We start from the raw sequence: 20,640 nt of genomic DNA on the forward strand, positions 1-20,640 counted from the left end.
TCACATGAAGGAATAGAGTGTATTATAATTGGAAGAAAGAGGTATCTGTGTACAGTAGGAACGCTGACCTCGCTTGACAGCTCCAGTGCAGGGAGAAGGAAGCAGGAAAATTAACTGACTACTGGATTATTCAACTGCTTCCTTTCATCTTGTTTCCATCCCCCTGCTCTTTCTACAACAGCATTGCTCATTCAGCCCCAACCCAACATGTTTTCTCCTCTCCACCTCTGTCTGTGGTGATGTTCCTCTTTTTGATGACTCCTTTTCCTTTCACATTTTCTGCAACTCTCTTTCTGTCATTGTGATGTCTCTATCTTTCTCTCCAAAGCTGAGATATATTAACTGAGAATCCCCTCTTGTATTGCAATATTATGGAAGGTTTTTTGCAATTTGGGGAAAATTATAGTGTTAAGATGAATAAATACAAAAAAAAAATCTAATATTTAATGCTGAAGATACTGTACAGTAAAATGAATATGTAGTGTGGCCACCAGGGTTTTAATAGTTTTGCGATTTTCATTAGTTTTTATTTTTATTTAGTTTTGACTTCAGATTTTCAATTTTATATCAGTTTTAATTAGTTTTTACCAATTGTTTGCTAGTTTAGTTTAGTTTTTATTTTTTTGAAAATCCTTAGTTTCAGTTTAGTTTTGATTAGTTTCAGTTATAGTTTTAGTTGTGTTTGCAATAATTAAGTGTAACAAGTTTTAACAGTTTCATCATATCAGTCATTCTCTTCTGCTTATCCTTGGGTATGTTGCTCTTCCAGCTACCATACCCTGCACCCTGGACAGGTCGCCTGTCTGTCGCAGGGCTAACATGCAGAGACAGACAACTCACATTCCCACCTATGGGTTCTTTAAATAAATAAATAAAGGCAGATGAACAACCATTGATACCAGGCAACTATAAAACGTATATCTTGGCCCCAATGAGACGGGGCACATCTCTATGACACGCACACATCAACGAAAACTAAACACATTTTTGCTATAAATTCAGTTAATTTTAGTTAGTTTTGTGAACACTCATTCCAGTTTTAGTTAGTTTTCCTTTTTTTGTTTTTATTTTTATTTCCGTTAACAAAAATGTTTTTTCACTTCTAGTTTTCGTTATTTCGTTAGTTTTCTTTAACGATAATAACCTTGGACCAGATTGTATTTTTAATAAACCTCCAGTCTTTTCTTCACCTCCTAGTTTCAAGTGACCAGTCATCTTGAGCAGTACGTGTCCAAGAGGAATGAAAGGTTTAAATAAATACCAGGGATGACAGACGAGCCAAACAGGAACCTGATATCTTGATAACAATGAGTTAATATCTGGATAATATAGAGCATGAGCTTGTTTAACTTATAAAAATCATACTACATATTACATTTTTCTTTTTTTTTTTCTGTTTACATTTGAAGAATATTTAACTTCGTTGCCCTCTTCAGAGTATTAACTGGTATACGTATTAGTTGGCTATTTTATTTTGTGTAATGAAATGACAGGCTGATATAGGTTAAAGATGGTTTTGTTGTGACTGAAGCAAATGTTGTTCTTCTTCAAATATTGAATTAAATGAAATAAATTCACTTGTTTGACTGTTGTAGGTTTTCATATTGAGGACAATCATTTTTGCATGTAGCAGCTGCTGAGCAAAAGTTATGTAGTTCTAAGTAGGCGAAAAAAATCATATCTGTTTTTATTTTAACCTCCAGCTTATTAAAGACCAGCACTCTGTATAGCCATACTTTGTAAAAACAAACTTCTCTATGCTTGCATCCATAAGCAGTTCGATTCGGCAGTTTAATGCATGATGCAAGCGCACATTTCAGTGATGGATCCATGTTTTATGTTTTTTATGTGTGAAGGCAGAAAGAATTACTTGCCTGCATGTATGTGTAAACTGATGCAAGTTGTTATTACGGTACGTGAGCACAATTGTTTATGTGTGGGTTTGGAGAGCAGAGCTCGCCCACACTGACCTTTGCAAGGAGAAATATGTGTTTCTGAATTAGTACTCTTTTGCAAGATGCTTCAACTACAGATCCATATCCATACATGAGTAGTCATTATTAATTTATTGCAATATTATCTGGAGAACTTAATAATAATGGGGCTTTGATTTACTTGCTTGCATGTGTTTGTGTTTTGTGAATAACTGCAAGATTGTTTTTTCTTTTATAAACACTACTCAAATACTGAAGCTCTGAAAACTGTGCATTTGCCACCAGATAGCAAATGGAATTCAAAATTCCCTCAAGAGTTGGTGGAGAACAAAACCAGAGAAAAAGTGAAAATCTTAATTTAATTCGTCCAGTGGTCAGAAATGCAGCTCCTTCTACTACTGGGTATATCAGAAGGCTTCCTTGAACTAAAAGGTTTGCCAGACCAGTAAAAGCTGGCTGCATTATGCTCAGTCTTTGTATTAATTGGTTAAATTTGGTTAGTGCAGCTTTAAATAATAGGTGAAATATGCTTTCCTTTTTACATATTTCTGTTGTACTGAATGATTATGCATGTGTCTCCCTATTTTAGGTCCCTGATGCCATTCTGAAGTGCCAGCGTGCAGGCATCACAGTGCGTATGGTGACAGGAGACAATATAAACACAGCCCGAGCCATAGCCATCAAGTGTGGTATCATCCACCCAGGAGAGGACTTCCTGTGCATCGATGGCAAAGAGTTCAACAGGAGGATCCGCAATGAGAAAGGAGAGGTACAGCAAATACTGTCAGTGTGAGAGGAGGTAAAAAGTGAGCCACTCATGGAAGAGAGTTGCAGAGGTTAAGGAAAAATAAGCATAAGTGTTGCACTTGTTCCTCTCTTTCAATTTGTGTTTGTGTGTGTCTATGTGTGTGTGTGCAGGTGGAACAAGAGCGTATCGATAAGGTTTGGCCTAAACTCCGAGTACTGGCTAGATCATCCCCAACCGACAAACACACACTCGTCAAAGGTGAATTGGTTGCACACTTTTTGCTCTGACTTAGACAGAGATCATTACTGTTGCCTTTCCTTGTTTGTTGAGTCTTTGTCCTCCATGTGTATATGCGCTTCCTCCTATGCTGCTTTGTTTATCTCTTTATTGCAGGCATTATTGACAGCACTATGGCAGACCAGAGGCAGGTGGTGGCTGTGACAGGAGATGGGACCAATGATGGGCCTGCTCTAAAGAAAGCTGACGTTGGATTTGCCATGGTAAGCAGCCCTTCTTTCCTGTTTTGTTTGGCTGTTTGTTCGTGCCTTATCTTGCATTCTTGTGAGACTGATCTCAGTCAACATCTGCAGATGTCTTTTTCACCTCTGCAGTGTTTAAGAATTCTTCTCAGGCGCTCTCACTCTGGCTGTGTGGATAAGGAGCTCCCCCTAGTGGATTTCTTTATTCACGCAGTTATTCTGCAGAAGATTGCTCAGCTTGTTAAAAACGTTATAGCAAAAACCATATATACATATTTTAATAGGTATTATGTAACATGAGTTGCAGCTCTCCTTCTACACTGTGGTCCTGTAAGATACTGTAAAAAATGATATCAGCTTCTGTGCTTAAGCAGGAAATCTGATTGAAGGAGATTTGTTTGGGCTCAGATTTCAACCTAATCACGCACATTAATTCATTTAATGAGACATGTTTTAAAAGATGTCCGCATAAGTATTCACTCCACACTTTCACTTATAAGGGCATCCTTGTCCAAATCCAGCCACTGCCTAGAAGGTGCTGCCCATGCTTCTCCTTCAAAATATAACATAATACAGAAAGAGAGTCCTTCCTACAGTCTGCGCTTTACCTGATTACATGCACACTGGCTCCTTAGGTAGCTGGTATTATTATTAAACACAATAGTGACTCATCTACAGGGTCCAGCTTTGTCCAGCTGACTGCAGAGTTGATTATATGGTTCAACGTTATTTTTAACGTGGTAGGCTGAGGAATACTGCAGTGTGATGAAGTTAGAAGGACAGCAGCTGTGAAATAGAAAACTCCAGTTTCTTTCTCACTGCAGCTTGTCATCATTCTTCCAGGGTATTGCTGGTACAGATGTGGCCAAGGAAGCATCAGATATCATTCTCACCGACGACAACTTCAGCAGCATTGTGAAAGCAGTTATGTGGGGCCGAAATGTCTACGACAGCATCTCCAAGTTTCTTCAGTTCCAGCTTACTGTCAATGTTGTAGCTGTCATTGTGGCTTTCACTGGTGCCTGCATCACACAGGTCAGAAGGATGAAAAAGATTGCAAAGTAATACCAGCCCGCTATCATGGTCATTTTTAACACAGTTGATGATAATGAAATGGAATTTCATCCAAGTTGGTTTACTGTTGCCTAATCAGTAATTCGAAAGATCATAAGTGCTTACAACTTCAAGAAATACACGTATGTTTCATGCCTGGTTATATTGTAGTTCTATTATTCTATTCTGTTATTGATACATGTTACTGTCACCTTTCTTTAGGACTCTCCTTTGAAAGCAGTGCAGATGTTGTGGGTGAACCTTATCATGGATACTTTTGCATCCCTGGCTCTGGCGACAGAGCCTCCCACGGAGTCTCTGCTTAAGAGGAAGCCATACGGTCGCAATAAGCCTCTCATCTCCAGCACCATGACAAAGAACATCTTAGGACACGGAGTCTATCAGCTCATTATCATCTTCACACTGCTCTTTGTTGGTACGCACGGTTATTTTGCTCTGTTATGCCGATGTAGGATATTACAGATTTAAAGACTATGGCATCAATCTGACTCCCTGATTCTCTTTCTTTTCCTTCCAGGTGAGCAGATCTTTGACATCGACAGTGGCCGCAATGCTCCTCTCCACTCTCCACCCTCTGAGCACTACACCATCATCTTTAACACCTTTGTCATGATGCAGCTGTTTAATGAGATAAATGCCCGCAAAATCCACGGAGAGAGGAATGTTTTTGACGGTATCTTCAGGAACCCCATCTTCTGCTCGATTGTTTTTGGCACGTTTGCTGTGCAGGTAAGTGGATGCATTAATTCCTGAAATTACTTGTTTTTCTCAGTTATTTTTAATTTTAATTATTAATTATTATATATTTTTTCAGATAAGTAATGGTAATTTTCAGTTTTCTGTGTACTTTATAATTTGCATAGATCGTGATTGTGCAGTTTGGAGGGAAGCCATTCAGCTGTCAACCTCTAGACTTGGAAAAGTGGATGTGGTGTGTTTTCCTCGGGCTGGGGGAGCTTGTGTGGGGACAGGTAATAGGCAAAGTTTTCCCTTTCTAAGTCTTTTGGTCAATTTTCCTGTCTGTGCATCTCTACAGTAAGTACATCACTTAGTGCTTTTACTTCTCTGCGGGTTAGGTGATAGCCACCATACCCAATAGCAGACTGCGCTTCCTGCGGCGGGCAGGGCAGTTAACTCAGAAAGATGAGCTGCCAGAGGAGGATGTTAATGAAGAAAATGAGGAGATCGACCACGCAGAGAGGGAGCTGAGGAGAGGACAGATCCTCTGGTTCAGAGGACTCAACCGCATTCAGACTCAGGTGAGGGCAAGTTCAAACCCAGTTAATATATGGATACAGCATGTGAACTTTATGGTTACTTGTTTAAAAATCTGTTTAAGATTCCCTTTAATTTTACACAATAATATGCTGAGGTCCATTATAATAATAATTTTGTCCAGTTATATAATAAAAACACTAAAAGGTAAATATGTCACCCCTAATATTTACTAAAAAGCCTCTCTTTTACTGTTTGTCTGTGTTTCTCACAAGATCTGTTTTGTGTAGGTCTCTCCACCTCAGGCATTGCCCATGAGGAAGTGATAGACTGTATTTTATATGTTGGTCATGTTAGTCAGTCACAGTTTCCTTTTATCTCAAGATGAATTACTCAGGAGCATAAAGATGCCACTTTCCCTCGCTGGACTGCCTAGATCACCGCCGTGGACCTGTGGAAGCTCCAAGAGTTAAATACAAGTATATAGCCACTGAACTGTTTTCACATTTGTGAGCTCTGCAGACCGGTATCACTGTGATATTGCAGACAGTCCGGCTTGTGTGCTGGATCTGGTTTCGTCTCACTGATGTGTTATTGATGGGCCTGGGTGTAGTACTGTGGACAGATGCTGCCTAACATCCGCAAGAGCAAGTTAAAAAACTACAGCCAGAACAGTATCTGTGCTGTACGCAAATGACAGTGTTTAGTGTTTAGTGTTAAGTCCTTATTAATAAGCTGGTTATGATCAAATTAAAATGAGTCATTCTACATAGAGCTGTGGTCAGAAGTTTACATTCAGTCATCATGGGCATGAATGTCATGGTACTTTGGAGCTTTTAATGATTGCTTTGAACTGTTCTTTTTCCAGGGTTGAATGATTGTACAGCGAATGTCTTTAATGACTTTAAGAAACAATAACTGGGTGCAAAAGTTTGAATTTATTTTGTATTTTCTCTGATCCATATCTAAGCTCAAATATATATGTACACTTTAATAAAGTCTGCTTAAGGTTCTACAATGCCTTTTAAATTGACTTTAAGGCTTAATAACTTCTCATTAGTGATCATGACTGATCAGTCACAGTCACATTTAGAACAATATGAAAGACCAAGGAACTCACTGAGGATCCAAGAAGGAGAACTGTAGATTTACACAAGATGGGACGGTTTCTTTCCGGAATCATCAATTCAAGCAATTCTACGTCAGTACAAGTTAATTGCACGTATGTACAATTTGCCAAGGTCTGGAATAAGAGCCAAACGTTCATCATCAGATGAGGTTGGTTGAAGTGGTAAATTCTGCATAATCATTCTACCCTGCAAAAAGAACAGGTCAAATAAATCATTTAAAGCCCCAATTTACCATGACATTGACACCCATGATGAGTACATATAAACTTCTAATCACAACTGTATATGCATTGGTCAGGAATTTAAACAAAAGAAAGAAAAACAAAACCCAATTTGAACTAAATCTTAACTTTCTTCTTCAGTGAAGATGTCACAAAACAACATGCACTGGATGATGTGAATGGCTGCATCTGTGACTTTAATTTGTTTACATCAGATAGTAAGTCAAAGGGTGGGATCACCCAAATTAAAGGAAAACAAAGCTTTTGGCAATCTTCCTCTTATGTTATCTGGCCATGCAGAAAGTTCTGGTTTGCCAAGGTTTTGTAATATCATATTTTTAGGTACTGAATACAAGTTTGTTCTGTGGTGCTAATAACGTAGAACAATAATGCAAACAACATCAGTGTTACTCTGGGTTAAAAAAGAAACACTATCAGAACGAACATGAAATGTTTGCTTTGTAGAAAGTTCTACTGTAGACTGCTCACGCTTACTTCTCTTAAATTTTACACGAAAATGATTTGTGTTTTTTTTCCAGAGATAAATATTAGCTACTGAATTTTAAATCTTTTTAATGTTGCTCTGTATCAGCATCACACAACAAATCTGAAGGGAACCCAAAGTATTTGCATGGCCACCATTATAGCTCACATGTAATTTGGGTGAACCAGCTCTTTAGATCAGATTCAGTATTTTTGCTGTGGGGACACCACACCCTGACCTTTAGCTGCCCTCCATCATGTCATGACTGAGATACTCCCTCTACCACCAGTCACCCTACCAATCAACCTGTGTTACCATTTGGTCTGTGTCACTCTGAGCAGCCATTTGTCCTCTCCTGTCCCGCTCTCCTACAGATTGAAGTAGTCAACACCTTCAAGAGTGGCACCTCCTTTCAGGGGGCAGGGGCTCTGAGACGCCAATCATCCACCACCAGCCAGAACCAGGATGTAACCAATGTTTCTAGTCCTAGTCACGTGTCCTTGTCCAATGCCCTTTCCTCTCCTACAAGCACTACTGCTGCTACTGCTCCTCCCACTACTGGCCGTGAGTCAGAACTCTGTCAGTCTGCTTCTCCACTCTCTTTGCTTCAGGGGTGCCATCCTGTCATGAGCAGAAAGTTATTTTTTGTAGTTTATTGATTTATTTGTTTTTAATTTACAACAACAGTCTCCATCTTGAGGTTGGCATTTCTGAAGATTTTTTTTTTTTTGTCTTTCGTTCTTACTATTTGCATTTTCATTTTCTCTATTTCTTCTGTCTTTTTCTTGTTCACGCTGGATTTCAAATTCATCTTGATATCTCGTCCCATGGTTGGGTGTACTGTCTTCTCATTGGTGAATGTGTGTTTGTTTCCTCAGAGTGCTAGGAGCGCAGGACTAAGGGTGATACCCACGGCGTGACATTTCAGGTTGTGAGTTTGTCTCCCTCTGCTCATCTTCCATCCATCATCCCCTCATCCAAACCTCACATTTTTATGTCTTTATAGACATTAATGTGAACTAATTCCAATCAAATCACCAAGTCACTGGGTGAACATTCAAGTATAAGTTGCAGTGTTAACTTTGTTTTTGTTTGTTTTTTTACCTGGGAGTGTGACGCTGTTGTGGCAAATCACATTGGATTGGCATAAAACAAATTTTACCTCCTACATGTCCTTTGAGCTGAATCACCAGCAGTGACAAGAAAATATTAAGGTAGCAGCGGTATATTTGGCTTAAAATATTTTCACATTTGACTGCCACATTGCAAACTTTGAGGCGAGTGTGTATTTTATTCAAAAGCGTCTGTGTTATTTAATGATTTGCCCACCTTCATCTTTCTGTCTCTCTCACTCTATTTTGCACACATGGACACACACATCCTCACTGACACAACCTGCTTTATGAAAATCAAATTAAATCCCATGTGAAGGTTGTGCGAACTGGAATCGGGGCCAGGGTACTCACTATAAGGCAGTAGTGTACCAATAATTCATCCCGTCTTGTTGCTTCATACTGTTGGTGTAGTTGACTGTCATGTTACCATAGTTACAGACATAGATCCTCTGCAGCAAAGTAAAATCAGCCCCCACCCTTTTTTGACACCCCATCAGTGTTACTTGTCAGACATCCTGTCACATGCAATCATCCAGACAGGCTTCTGTTTATTATTAATTTTCATTTCTCTCCTTACACCTACTCTACCACAGTTACTGCAGCACTACAAGAATGTTTGCCATATAATATGCACTATTCTCAAAGCTTTATAAATCGAATATCTTAAAATTAGAAGGAATATTGTAGTCTTAAGGTTTGTGGCAGAGTTTAAATTTCAAATGCACTACATACAAAAGTATTGAGCCACATTTCGTAATTACTGAATTCGATTGTTTTCACCATTTTACAGAACAAGGTTGTTCTAGCATCTTTTGGGGCCCCAGACAAAAATTCACAGAAGGACCCGCCAACAGCATTTGCTGCCACTTTGTTTTAAATAATTTGACACCACCGCCACAAACAGTAGTCCGATAAAATGACAGTAAAACATTACTTATGGCAGAGACCATGTTTATTTTGGCAACAATGCCCAAGACTAAGTTAAAAACTGTTAATACTGTAGCTAGCTTCTGTGTTGCTTTAACATGCTAGCTGTGCAAACAGGCCCATTGCCAGTGTCCTAACTATGCTGCTCTGCTAGCTAAGTTAGCTAATGTTAAACATCTAAGTAAAGAGAAGAAATAACTTCATGTTAGTGGAAGCTTCATGATTTTGACTGTCTCTCCCCTACATTTAAGGCTAGACTAGTAGCATTTACTGTAGCTAGTGAGCAATATATTTATTAGCCATTATTGTTTGCTTCATTCCCCACTGTCCTGCTTTTTTTCCTCTTCTTCTTCTGTCTATTTTCACTCCTAAAAGGTTTCCTAACATTTGGCTTGTTTAAACAGACTCATGTGTGCCACTTGCGGTGGGAGTGAGTAAAGGTGGGCAGGGACCCTTAGGGAAGTCAGGTCTCAACTACTGGCATTACAAACCTTGCATATTACCATTGCTGTAGTTTGAGGTTGATCAGACCTTGGGGTCCCCTGCTGGCCTGGGACTCCAGGCAGCAGCTTGCCATGCCTGGTGGCAAGTGAAGGCGCATAATGTGTAAAGGTTATGAAGTCTCTGCTGAGTCAGTAACTGCAGGGCTCCAAAACTCCTCTCGCATTAACATCAGCATAAAAACTGTGCAGCGGGAGCTTCACAGGCATGGGTTTCCTGTCCCAGTATTTTTGTCCATTTAGTGTATTCACTGCTCCTGTGAAGAATGACAAAACAGGTTTCTTATCTTTAATTAAACGTTTTATTAACTGGAAACACAAAATACATAAAAGCATTGATATGTTGTTGCTACATTCAACAGCAATTTGTTTTCATTTCTTTAGTTTCAGCTACTTTAAACAAGAATTGAGTTAATAATGTAAATGTAAAGCCAATTATCAATTAAAACCCAGCAACAATACTGATGCAGTTTTTTCCAAATACCTCACATTTTTGTCATGATTTAGTTTCTTGTAAAACGTTAGTAGGATGTTTTTACAAAATAAATTGAAGATGCACACAGGGTTTATGAAAACAGCAATTTGCCATAGTCTGTGACTACTGTGCTACTTTTTAGTCTCAATAAATTGTCACATAGTTGTTTGGACCTTATACTTGAGTGTTTACTTCGACGTGCATGGACTCAGGAACATGCTTTGACCGTCAGACGTCTGACAGTAAAACTCTTATTTTCATTATTCACTTCCATGTGTTTAGTGTCTGTACTCTGTGTACCGGTGTTCACCACTCCCACACTGTCCTGTTGCATGTAGTTTGTGTTTAGCTCCTGTTCATTTTCTGTGTTTGTCACATTTTAACCTGCTGTGTTTGCTCGTTGTCTCAATGCCACTGTTTTGCTTTTGGTTTTATTGTTTTGTTGTGAGTTTTTACACTGCGATGCTTGTGTTGAGCCAACCTCATGCAGGCTTGACTGTCCATTGCCCTGTTTGAGACCATGCCATACCCACCGTGTGCTATACTCGTGTGTTTGTGTGTCCCACTCAGAGTCTGTGTGGATATTGTCCCAGACAGTGTTCTGGTACCTTCAGAAGTTTTTAAACCACTTGATTGGATCTCTCAGATCTAACCTCCTTCCTTCTTACTGACCTCGTCCACCAGATTTCTACAAACTTGCATGTGATATTCTCCTTTAAATTTTCTGTAAGCATTCCATTTATTAACGTGGCTTGTTTCTAGGTATACAGCACATTGGACTAAAGCGTATACTTACAACGAGCATTCGTGTTGCTTTGGTATTTGTTTTTCTTGAAATGTATGATTTTGTTGTGTTTTTTTATGATTGTGTTCCTCACAGTTTTCCTTAGTGCACGCCAAAATTGAATGACTTGTGACTGTAGTCATCTTGTGAAAGCAGAACACAGGCTGCAGTCGCCTTCTCCCTTGCTGTTCCTCCACCTTCTGCTCCTTCTTTAACTCTTTATCCTCAAATGAGAGGATCCCTCCTTCTATGCCCCTTTTCTCTTCAAACCCTCCCACCCCCCCCTGCCTTTTCTTTCATCTCGAGGGTACCTCCAACCCTTTGATATTGTCTCCGGCATCACCTCTTACCATTTTTCTTCTTGTTTTTTTGTTTTGTTTTGTCCCTTTCCATGTCAGATCCGAGTTGTGAATGCATTCCGTAGCTCCCTGTATGAAGGCCTGGAAAAACCAGACTCCAGAACATCCATCCACAACTTCATGACACACCCTGAGTTTAGGATAGAAGACTCCACACCCAACATCCCCCTTATTGATGACACGGACGATGATTCTGCTCGTAGAAGGATGAAGTACTCAAGCCAGCCCTCGTCCCCTAACAAGAACAACAACGCTATTGACAGTGGCATTAATCTCACTATTGATACCAGTAAATCAGCTGCGTCCTCCAGCCCTGCCAGTCCTCTGCACAGCTTGGAGACAAGCCTCTAACCCTGATCCTAAACTCAGCTCTAACCTCTAATGTTGTTTCCTCACATTGTCAGGACACCTTCTCCAATTCCTCCAGACCTTTAACTGTAACCTTCACCCCCAAATTTTCACCCAATTCTCAACTTCGAGCTCCCCCAAACCGCTACCTACCGGCAGTCCTGGGGGGAAAATGTCCACCATTTTCCCTTAGCCTAGAGCCCTTGAAGCGCTCTGCTCCTTTCAAAGCAGAGAAAATCTAAGTAATATGTCAAGGTGAAAAGAAAAAACAAACTAGCATACAATCAAAAAAGCGCAACAAAGCCACAAAACCTACACAGCCATCCTGCTTTTGTGGTTGTATGAGTACAGTGGCAGTCACGGTGGCGTGTACGACAATACACTTGTACTGGTTAGCATGTACTGTATAAGCGTGGGTCTGACTGCACATATGTACGAATGGTGTCTTTAGTGGCACTGGGAGGAGGACGATGAGGAGGGAGACTGCTGAGGAGTAAAAATCACACAAGAGGACAGACTTTAAACTCTGCTCACTCTTCCTCTCCTCAACGAAAAACATTGTTAATACTGATAATAGTTTAAATTAAATTGAAAAATATTGTTATTATTCTAATTCTGATTCTGATTATTATTGTTCTTATTATTGTTGCTCCTGCATGAATGTACATTACCCAGGTTTTATTTAAAAGGCTTTTAATTTTATTGGAGTTCTTTGGTTCTGATGGGCTAGGCCTCACTGTGGACTGCGATTTTAAAGACAGCATTTCTGAGTTTCTGGCCTGCAAAGTCCCCTCTTCTGTGTGGCATGAACATGTACCCAACTGTACAAATTTATTTCATCCATAAACGGAAATGTGTATCGAGGTGGTGGGGCTCAACTTGCACAACAGTTTTGCACCTGTCCGTAAAGAGGAACGCAAAATAATAATAATGATGATAGCATTTATGGGATATATTCTATAAATTTAAATACATATAAATATATTTAGAGAGAGTTTATCTTTGTTTGTTGGCATGTTGCCTTGTTCCTGCTTCAATGGCTCCAATACCTTTGACTTATTTATGTCTTAAAGAGAATGTAATTTGTTTACAACCTCGTAGAGATAAACTTCCTGGTTTCTAGAAGGAGGAAGGCGAAGTCGAAGCTCAGATGGACCAGAGCTGTTTCGGTGTGTTATTACTGAAAAACCCTGTGCTGGAATTTGCCTGCTGTCTTGTCAAATAATGTAGATAATTTTAGAGGTTTAACAACAAAAAGAAACCAAAATATAATGGGATACATAGTAATTGTGGAATCTTAGTATTACTCTATATGATTGTTGGGATCAAGTTGGAGTGGCTTGCCTTTGTTTTTTTTCTAAACAGAGGCCTCCTTTTTGTGACAGAGGGGGATATTTTATTCTTTTTATCCACTGCTTCTTCTCTTTTGTTAAGATTATGTCTTTTTTTCTCTGTGCTTCAGCACTGGCCTGGGGTCAGGGCTCGAGTCAAAGGCTGATATCAGGACCTTTATAGCGAACTCTTCTAGATAAACCTGCTTCTTCGAAGGACTTGACGTTTTTAAAAAAACAAAAACAAATCTATGACCATCAAAAGGCTGCAGCTGAGTCATATTAGAAATTTGCAGTTATATTTGGCTTCTCTGTACCGCACGGAAATCAAAACGTTTTGGTTGAAAACATTGAATATTTTTTCCGTTGTGTCTATTTTTTATTTAACCTAATGGTTTATTTTTGTTTAAAGGAGTTTCTTTTCCTCTAGCAGAGACACATGCAGCCACACAAAGCTGCAGACATTTTTAACATCTAAGAAAACAGAAAAACTGACAAAAAAAAGAAGAAATGAGAACAAAAATGGAATGTTGCTTTGACTCTTTTTCTATATATATATATATATATGAGAAAAAAAAGATTTTCTGCACTATCTGGTTATGAATGAAAACTTCTGTGGTGTAATTCTAGATGTGCTTTTGTGTGTTTTAACCAAGCTTGTCTTCCTGCCGTCACAGAATATACAGTACTCTAGCATCTCAACTGTACTCACTAGTTGTAAACTATTTATTGTGCTTTGACCAATCAGACATTACCAGAGAGATGTTACATACAGAAGGCACATTTACCCAGTCTTATTGCACTCCGAAGGACAAGGCCACTTAACTAGCCTGTACTATTGTATTTCTATTACTAATCGAAATCACTGACAAGCATGACGTGATAGGCTCATTATGCAACTTGAAAAGAAAAAAAACCCTCCAGATTTTTCTAAAAACAAAAATTCTATAAGCTAGTAAAGTATATATGATCATTTATCCAACAAGTTCTATCTCTCTTCTTTTTTATATCCTCCTCCTCTGTCATTTCCCAGCCAATCTGTCCATCTGGAGAGGGTGCACAAGCTTTACCAGTCAGCTCAGGCGTGTTGAAAACGTAACATGGACCATCTGAATAAAAAAATCTGTCTTATTTAAGTTGGAGAAAGCAAAAAACCCAGTTTGGGTTCTAATATTTTGCTTGAAAGCTGTTGATTTCTTTTGTTTTCTTTCCATTGTTTTAACTTGACAATTTATTTGTTTCTCTGTATAAACTGTAAAACAATAAACAAAACAAATACAAAACAATAGCATTTTCAATAATAATAATAATAATAATAATATTTAAAAAAAGACTTGAGCCAATATTCTCAAACCACTTTTACATCCGGGAGGACATTCAGCTTTAAGGGGATGCAAAGAAACTGAGTTTAAAAAATAATCTTTGTAAATACAGCGATGAGTCCATCGAGGACAGGAACTCCACTGGTGTGGACACAGGAGCTCCTCCTGACTACATCTACCATCATGCACCACAATGAGTCATACTGCCGATGCAGCCGTTTGGCTGTATGTGATCAATCACTGCTCCTGTCAGAAAACATCGTGATTACATCCCAATCATAACACGTGCTGTAGGAACCAATAATAACTTTGACGATGACACTGATAATGATGACGATGATGATGATGATAACAATGATACTTTTTGCAATATACTCTCACCTGCCTCGATGTACTGTATTTAGCAGCATGCAGTTTGTGGAACAAAGAAAAAGAGAAATGCCAACAAATAACTTTTTTGGCATACTTAGCCATTTATGGGTAAGTGATTTAAGTGTTCATCTTGTTTTTATGATATTTTTTTTATCTATACAATAATTGTAAATAAAGAACTCAATGTCTTTGTTCATTTAATACTATGCAAAAAGTCATGCTTTTCTGATTGTTACCCACCCTTATTCCTAGAGTGTGTTGCTGGAATGTTTGTGGTCTCAAAAGTCAGTAAAAACAATGTGATGTAAATTATTTTCTAGCTTGAGGAAAAAGTTCAATAATGATGATGATGATGAAATTATTATTATTATGATACCATTAGGAGAATGATAATAATGGTGGTGATAGTGATGATGATGATAATGATGATGATGATGATGATGAACTGTGACTCGTGCTGCTTGACTGTCCCATTTACTACACTCCTGACAGCGCAAGTGAACAACATAATAAACAAAAAAAAAAAGAACAAAAAAAAAAAAAAGGAAAAATCACTAAATAAATCTCCCAGAGCAGCATGACCCAGCATGGTGTGTCCTGGCCCCATCTAACATGTCCTGTTCTGATTTGGTGTACGTCGCCTTGTAATGTCAGTGATGACTTTGATTGTTTCACTGTTTTCTGTTATTTTTTCTTTCTTCAACTTTACTGATTTACTTCAAAGGATTTCACAAATTTTAGGATTGTCAGCATCACTGAGAAAGAACTTCCTGATGTTCTTCACCTAAAATCCTTTTATTTTTATGACCGCTTATACTGAGGAAACATCACAGCGACCTAGGCGACGACCACATAATTGCTACCTCCTCATTTCAAGTTGGGCCAGGACTTTTGTTGTGAGTCAGTTCTTCTTTCCCTCTCTCTCTCTCTCTTCCTATCCTTTTATTTATTTTCTGCTCTAATACACTTTTGCACTGTAACAGGTTCAACCAAAGGAAGCTCTTTACTGTTGCCTTCAAAATTTGATGTATTTTTAAAGTAAGCTAATTTTAACACAACATTTCAAACTAATACCACGAGTTAAAGGTGCTTTATAGAGTTTTCTTTTAAACTAATATTTAATATTTGAATGTATATATCATAGTTATGTGTGTCTTAAGGTTCCGTGTGAAACAAAGCCATAATGAGCAGTTGAAACTGGGCTAGTGGCATAGGCAGCCTAGAAGATTGACTTAGCTACAGTAACATCACCCACTGATTGATAAAATGAATATTTTCATCCTCGTCATCCTTTTGGAACCAGATGTGACTGCAAGGGATGGATCTAACGGTGAAAGTAGACGCTCAGGGATCACTCACTTGTAAGTCACAAGTTCTCATCCCTGCTGAGGTCCTGGCAGTCAGCCTTTTCCATAGCCTCCTGAGACCTATCCTATTCATGTATGTCCTCTGTAATGGACATTTGTTTTTGGTCTGTATCTTTTTATTTACTTGAGCCACCCTAAAAAGTCCGATTGTACTCAGTAGAGGACATCCTGGCCTTTCCAATGATATCTCATGTGTTTGGGTAGCCTCCAAACAGGCAGGAAATCACAAAAACTGGTACAATGAAAGATGCCTTTTTCATTGGTTCTCCGGATGATAGACATTATTTTGCATTGTCAGCTATCGCCTCCTAGTGCCTGAAACAATGCAGGTTTCAGGCACTTCTACTTTGGCTTCACCTTTCGAATCCATCTTTTTTTAACCATGACTAGAAGCCAGCTACTATCAGTCACATCAACTGGAACTCTTCACTATTTTTGTAGTGTTGATGCCTTTTGAGAGTGTTTGCATGTGCACAGTTACTTTTACAGTCTACACAAGAATTTTTCCGAATTTTTAAAATTCTAGTAGTTCTTACAAAAAACAAAAACAAGTGGCCAATAACCAACATATTACACTTGAGGCTTTCGATAAAGGGTTAAACACCAGTGGGTAATGTCACAGCAGCTACATCAATTTTTATGAGAGGTCTGTGAGAAGAAACAAAACAGGAACAGTGTGTATGGTGAATGTGCATGATTTAAAAAATTGAAAACAGACAGATGTTGAAAGCGTGACTATTGATCTGAAACTCCACAGGGTACCTTTAAACTCTCTCTATATATGTGTACATATATATCATACACTACATCATAGCCGGAACACCACAGACTACACCTGACTGGACCCAGCTGTGTAGTGGAAGGGAAAATAAATACACTGGGTCCAGATACTTTAAAGTCACCTCTCCTCAAAAATGAGCTTTCACCAGTGTCATTTGTCTTTGATGTTGTGTGTTGTGTGAGTTTATCTAGTTTGTTTTCAGATTAACTCACCAAGAGTGGAAAGCTAACACGTGTACTGTATTGCAAACACAACAAGATGGATCTAAAGCAGCGAGAGAGACAATATCAGAACATGAACATAACAGAGGAGAAACAGTATATGCTTCTGAGAGGTTTTTATAGAGACACGTACACTTTAACCACTTTTGGAGGACTAATACAGTATTGGAAAAAAAATGAAAGTGATGACCAAATGAGTCTGAGTAGCAGTGTGATTTTCTCCTCAATCTTAGTACAGTTTTGGAGGGAGCCTACATTGATATTCACCCAGGTACACCTAAAGCTGCTCATTACAGCAACACTTTTATCTGTTTGTAGAGCTCAAGAGGCCTTGCTCATGTGGTAATGAGGGAGGGGAAAGTATTTATTTTGGTTTGGATAAATTACACAAGTCTATGTTCAAGTACTTACTAAAGTCAAAGTATTGAAATTTTAGGTTGTGCTCGTTAAAGGAGTTGTGTTTAAGTGAAATACATTTAAAATGTGGAAGAACATCTGCCCATACCTGAAATCTGGTGATGTCCAAAAGGTTCTCACGGGACTGGTCTCCAGTGTTGAGATGGAAGGCTTGATGGTGTCTTTTCCACTAAGTTTGTGTAAGTTATCAGTCATTCAGATCATGGTAGTGTTGGGAGCTTGCCTTCTTTTCAAGTTCTCGTGAGTTTTCTCTCTACTTTATTAAAAAATGTACTACACCTGCCAGTATCAATATAATCAAACTCAGTCATTATTTATTTTTATTTTTTTTGTTGCGTAATATAAAGGTCCTGGTTGATGTTTATCTGAAAGTTTGATTCCACTGGAGGGCAGTATTTCACTAGAGATGGCATATGTCCTTGTTCATCCATGGGAAGATCGCGAGAACATCTGTATGTCTGTATTATGAGACAGAGGTTGTGATGATACAGGCTGGTCATTCTGCAGCAGAGTATGTTTTCCTGAGGTTGTCATCACATCATTCAGTTGGATGTATTAGATTCACTTTGGTGTATTCATTTAGATGCAAAACAACTACCCTTATTTTCTTGTCCTTTACTTTCTGTCATAGGCTGTTATCAGGATGTTTGGCCGCTCTGAAAACAAACTTGAACAGCTTGATTGTAATCGGGGAAAAAAAAAAATCCCATTTCAAGCAACAACTTTATAAATGAATGACATTGCATGCAGTTGTGAAAAATGAAGCCAGTAATGAGTGTCATTTGAATTTTTGATAATATTTTGATAATACTGAGGAGGAGACTCCTCTGGGTGCAAAAGAAATTCAGGTTTTATAATAGCCTATGAGAAGATGTCCATGCTGAGAGGGAAACAGGTAATGTGATTGAAAATCTCACGCATACACATTGTCACATCTTATTCTGCAAGTTCTCACACCTAAAGCCCCACATGTTTACCATCATAAATTAATGTGTTGTTGTGTCAGCTACAGCAGTTACACATTTGTAACTTCTGGTATAAATTAGGCATCATCAGTACTTGGAGTTTTAGGGAAAATTTAATACTCTCATTTCAACCTTTCTCTCTGCTAAATGTTTCACTGTGTTCATCAGCGACATACTGTATTGTTAGCCCTGTTTGGCCTAGCTTTAGCTGTGCTTGTAGGATATATAGTTTTTTTTAGTTTTTTTCCTTTTAGCAAATAAGACCAAAACAGTACAGCTACAGACAGGGGAATCAAAACAACAAGCTAAAGGGTGCTAATATGCTTCAGAGGGCAGAAGAAAAGGTGATCATCTGCCAAAAAGTGATTGCTAATGTCTGTTTGTGGGTTTTTTATGTGCAATATTCTTGTTAATATTTGGGGGATAAGCTGTAGTCAACATGAAGGGTTATACCAAATATTTAAAAAAAATGACCTGTTTTACATCCTTATGACTCTGCATTGTTGTAGCTCCTCTGTGGTCTACATTACAATGAATCTTGCCCCTTTGTTCCAATTTCTACTCCCCTTTTGGCCACGTCTCTTGAAAAAGAGATGTTTAATTTTTTTTCTGAATAAAATAAATGATATATGAAATTTATTTAGCCAACATAATGATTGCAGACTTTACATTTGTGACATGTTCTTTCTAGATGACTTATAATAAGTCCCTTTAGACAGTTTAAACACGGAAAAATGAATTCTTTTGGCAAATGCCAACAATCACTGTTTGGCAGATGATGACTTTTGACACAATTACTTCCAGTACCATTAGATAATAAGCAATGACATTTGATAGGCAGGTTAATGCATATTACTGTCAATACAATTTTCATGTACTGCAGCCTGACGTTGCTTCCAGTGCTCACTGATAAGAAAATAAAGACATGCCATGGCTGTTGTTTTTCTTCTTATCCCTTTGGTGTATTCATGATGTAGATGTAAACTCATGGTCGCTGTACTTCAGTATCTACAGTAACACAGAAGAGGAGCAAGCATGAACAGTAACTTGAAGTAACAATTTCAAATGCAACTTTTCAAACAGCTCAACAAATATCACCGAAAACACAAACCGTTTCTGAGCAGTTAGCCGCAAATGTGTTTGGGAGCTAAAGTAATAATGTAATGTTACTGAGAGAGAGAGAGAGACATTAGTTTGTGACATTAAGAGATAAAAAGATGAGAGACAGAAGAGGAAATGTGAGATTATTCTCAAAGGTAAGCACTGCTCAGCTGTTAAACAAAACATTTTTAAATTTTACTGTTATAATTCATTTAAAATTCTTCTGATTCTTTAAATCAGATATTAGATCTATACATTATGTGTGCCTGATGTGTTTCTATGAACCATCTCACAAAATTAAAAAATTGAAGTAAACTAGATTTGTGTACCACACTAAGCAGTGTGATACGGTTTAGTGAAGGCTAAACTGGAAGTTGGGCTGACATAGAGCAAATATGGTGTTCATGGTCAATGATAGGTTACATCAACTTCTACCCTTTTAGCATATAGGGTTTGGAAAATTACAATGAGCAATAAATATCTGAGTACCAGCACAGGTCAGCTGATCACAACCTCACAAAACAAGATGTTATGTGGCTTATTTCTAAGTATTTCTTTTTCTTATGTTTTTAGGCTCCCCACACCTGCAAAATCTCACTTTAACCACTGTTGATAGCAAAAACTAAATCCCATCTAATCAGCTATCAATTTGCATCATACATGTCATAATGAAAAGCCACAACAGGAATGAAAATCTCTCTCCATTAACACACACAGCGTTTCAAATAAGAGGCTGATAAATTAAAGGGTGCAGTTTCAATCATTGACACGCGGGCTGTTATTTCACTGAGCCATCAGGGCAGAATAAGATGAAGATTATTAATTGACTGCTGGCTGGTTAAGCACACGCTGAGGAGGAGTAGATTCATTGCTGAGAACATTATTAATGAGGCAATGAAAACAGGGTCAGCATCTAATGATAGTGAAGGTGTCCTCAGGTTAACAGATGACAATGACCGTCGTCCCTCAT

General features: G+C 38.3%; 1 protein-coding gene across 15 annotated transcripts in view; it reads left to right on the top strand.

Annotated features, from left to right (window-relative positions):
• Positions 1-11,882, top strand: part of atp2b2 (ATPase plasma membrane Ca2+ transporting 2) — a 124,712-nt gene extending 112,830 nt beyond the window's left edge. For 12 of the 15 annotated variants that reach the window (XM_087840805.1, XM_006783270.3, XM_006783272.3 and 9 more), the window contains 9 exons: positions 2,524-2,703; positions 2,853-2,940; positions 3,076-3,182; positions 4,005-4,196; positions 4,437-4,650; positions 4,753-4,964; positions 5,099-5,206; positions 5,312-5,494; positions 11,485-11,882. In XM_087840805.1, the coding sequence (XP_087696931.1) occupies positions 2,524-2,703; positions 2,853-2,940; positions 3,076-3,182; positions 4,005-4,196; positions 4,437-4,650; positions 4,753-4,964; positions 5,099-5,206; positions 5,312-5,494; positions 11,485-11,796 (1,596 nt within the window). In that variant the 3' untranslated portion in view covers positions 11,797-11,882. Of the gene's footprint in view, positions 1-2,523; positions 2,704-2,852; positions 2,941-3,075; positions 3,183-4,004; positions 4,197-4,436; positions 4,651-4,752; positions 4,965-5,098; positions 5,207-5,311; positions 5,495-7,659; positions 7,850-8,163; positions 8,214-11,484 lie in introns of all 15 variants that reach the window. The other 3 variants (XM_006783275.3, XM_035904508.2, XM_035904510.2) reach the window with 2 other exon arrangements.
• Positions 11,883-20,640: the final 8,758 nt, after the last annotated feature.

This window comes from Neolamprologus brichardi, chromosome 5 (genome assembly GCF_056152115.1).
Source record: "Neolamprologus brichardi isolate AB-2024 chromosome 5, ASM5615211v1, whole genome shotgun sequence".
Classification (NCBI taxonomy): Eukaryota; Metazoa; Chordata; class Actinopteri; order Cichliformes; family Cichlidae; genus Neolamprologus; species Neolamprologus brichardi.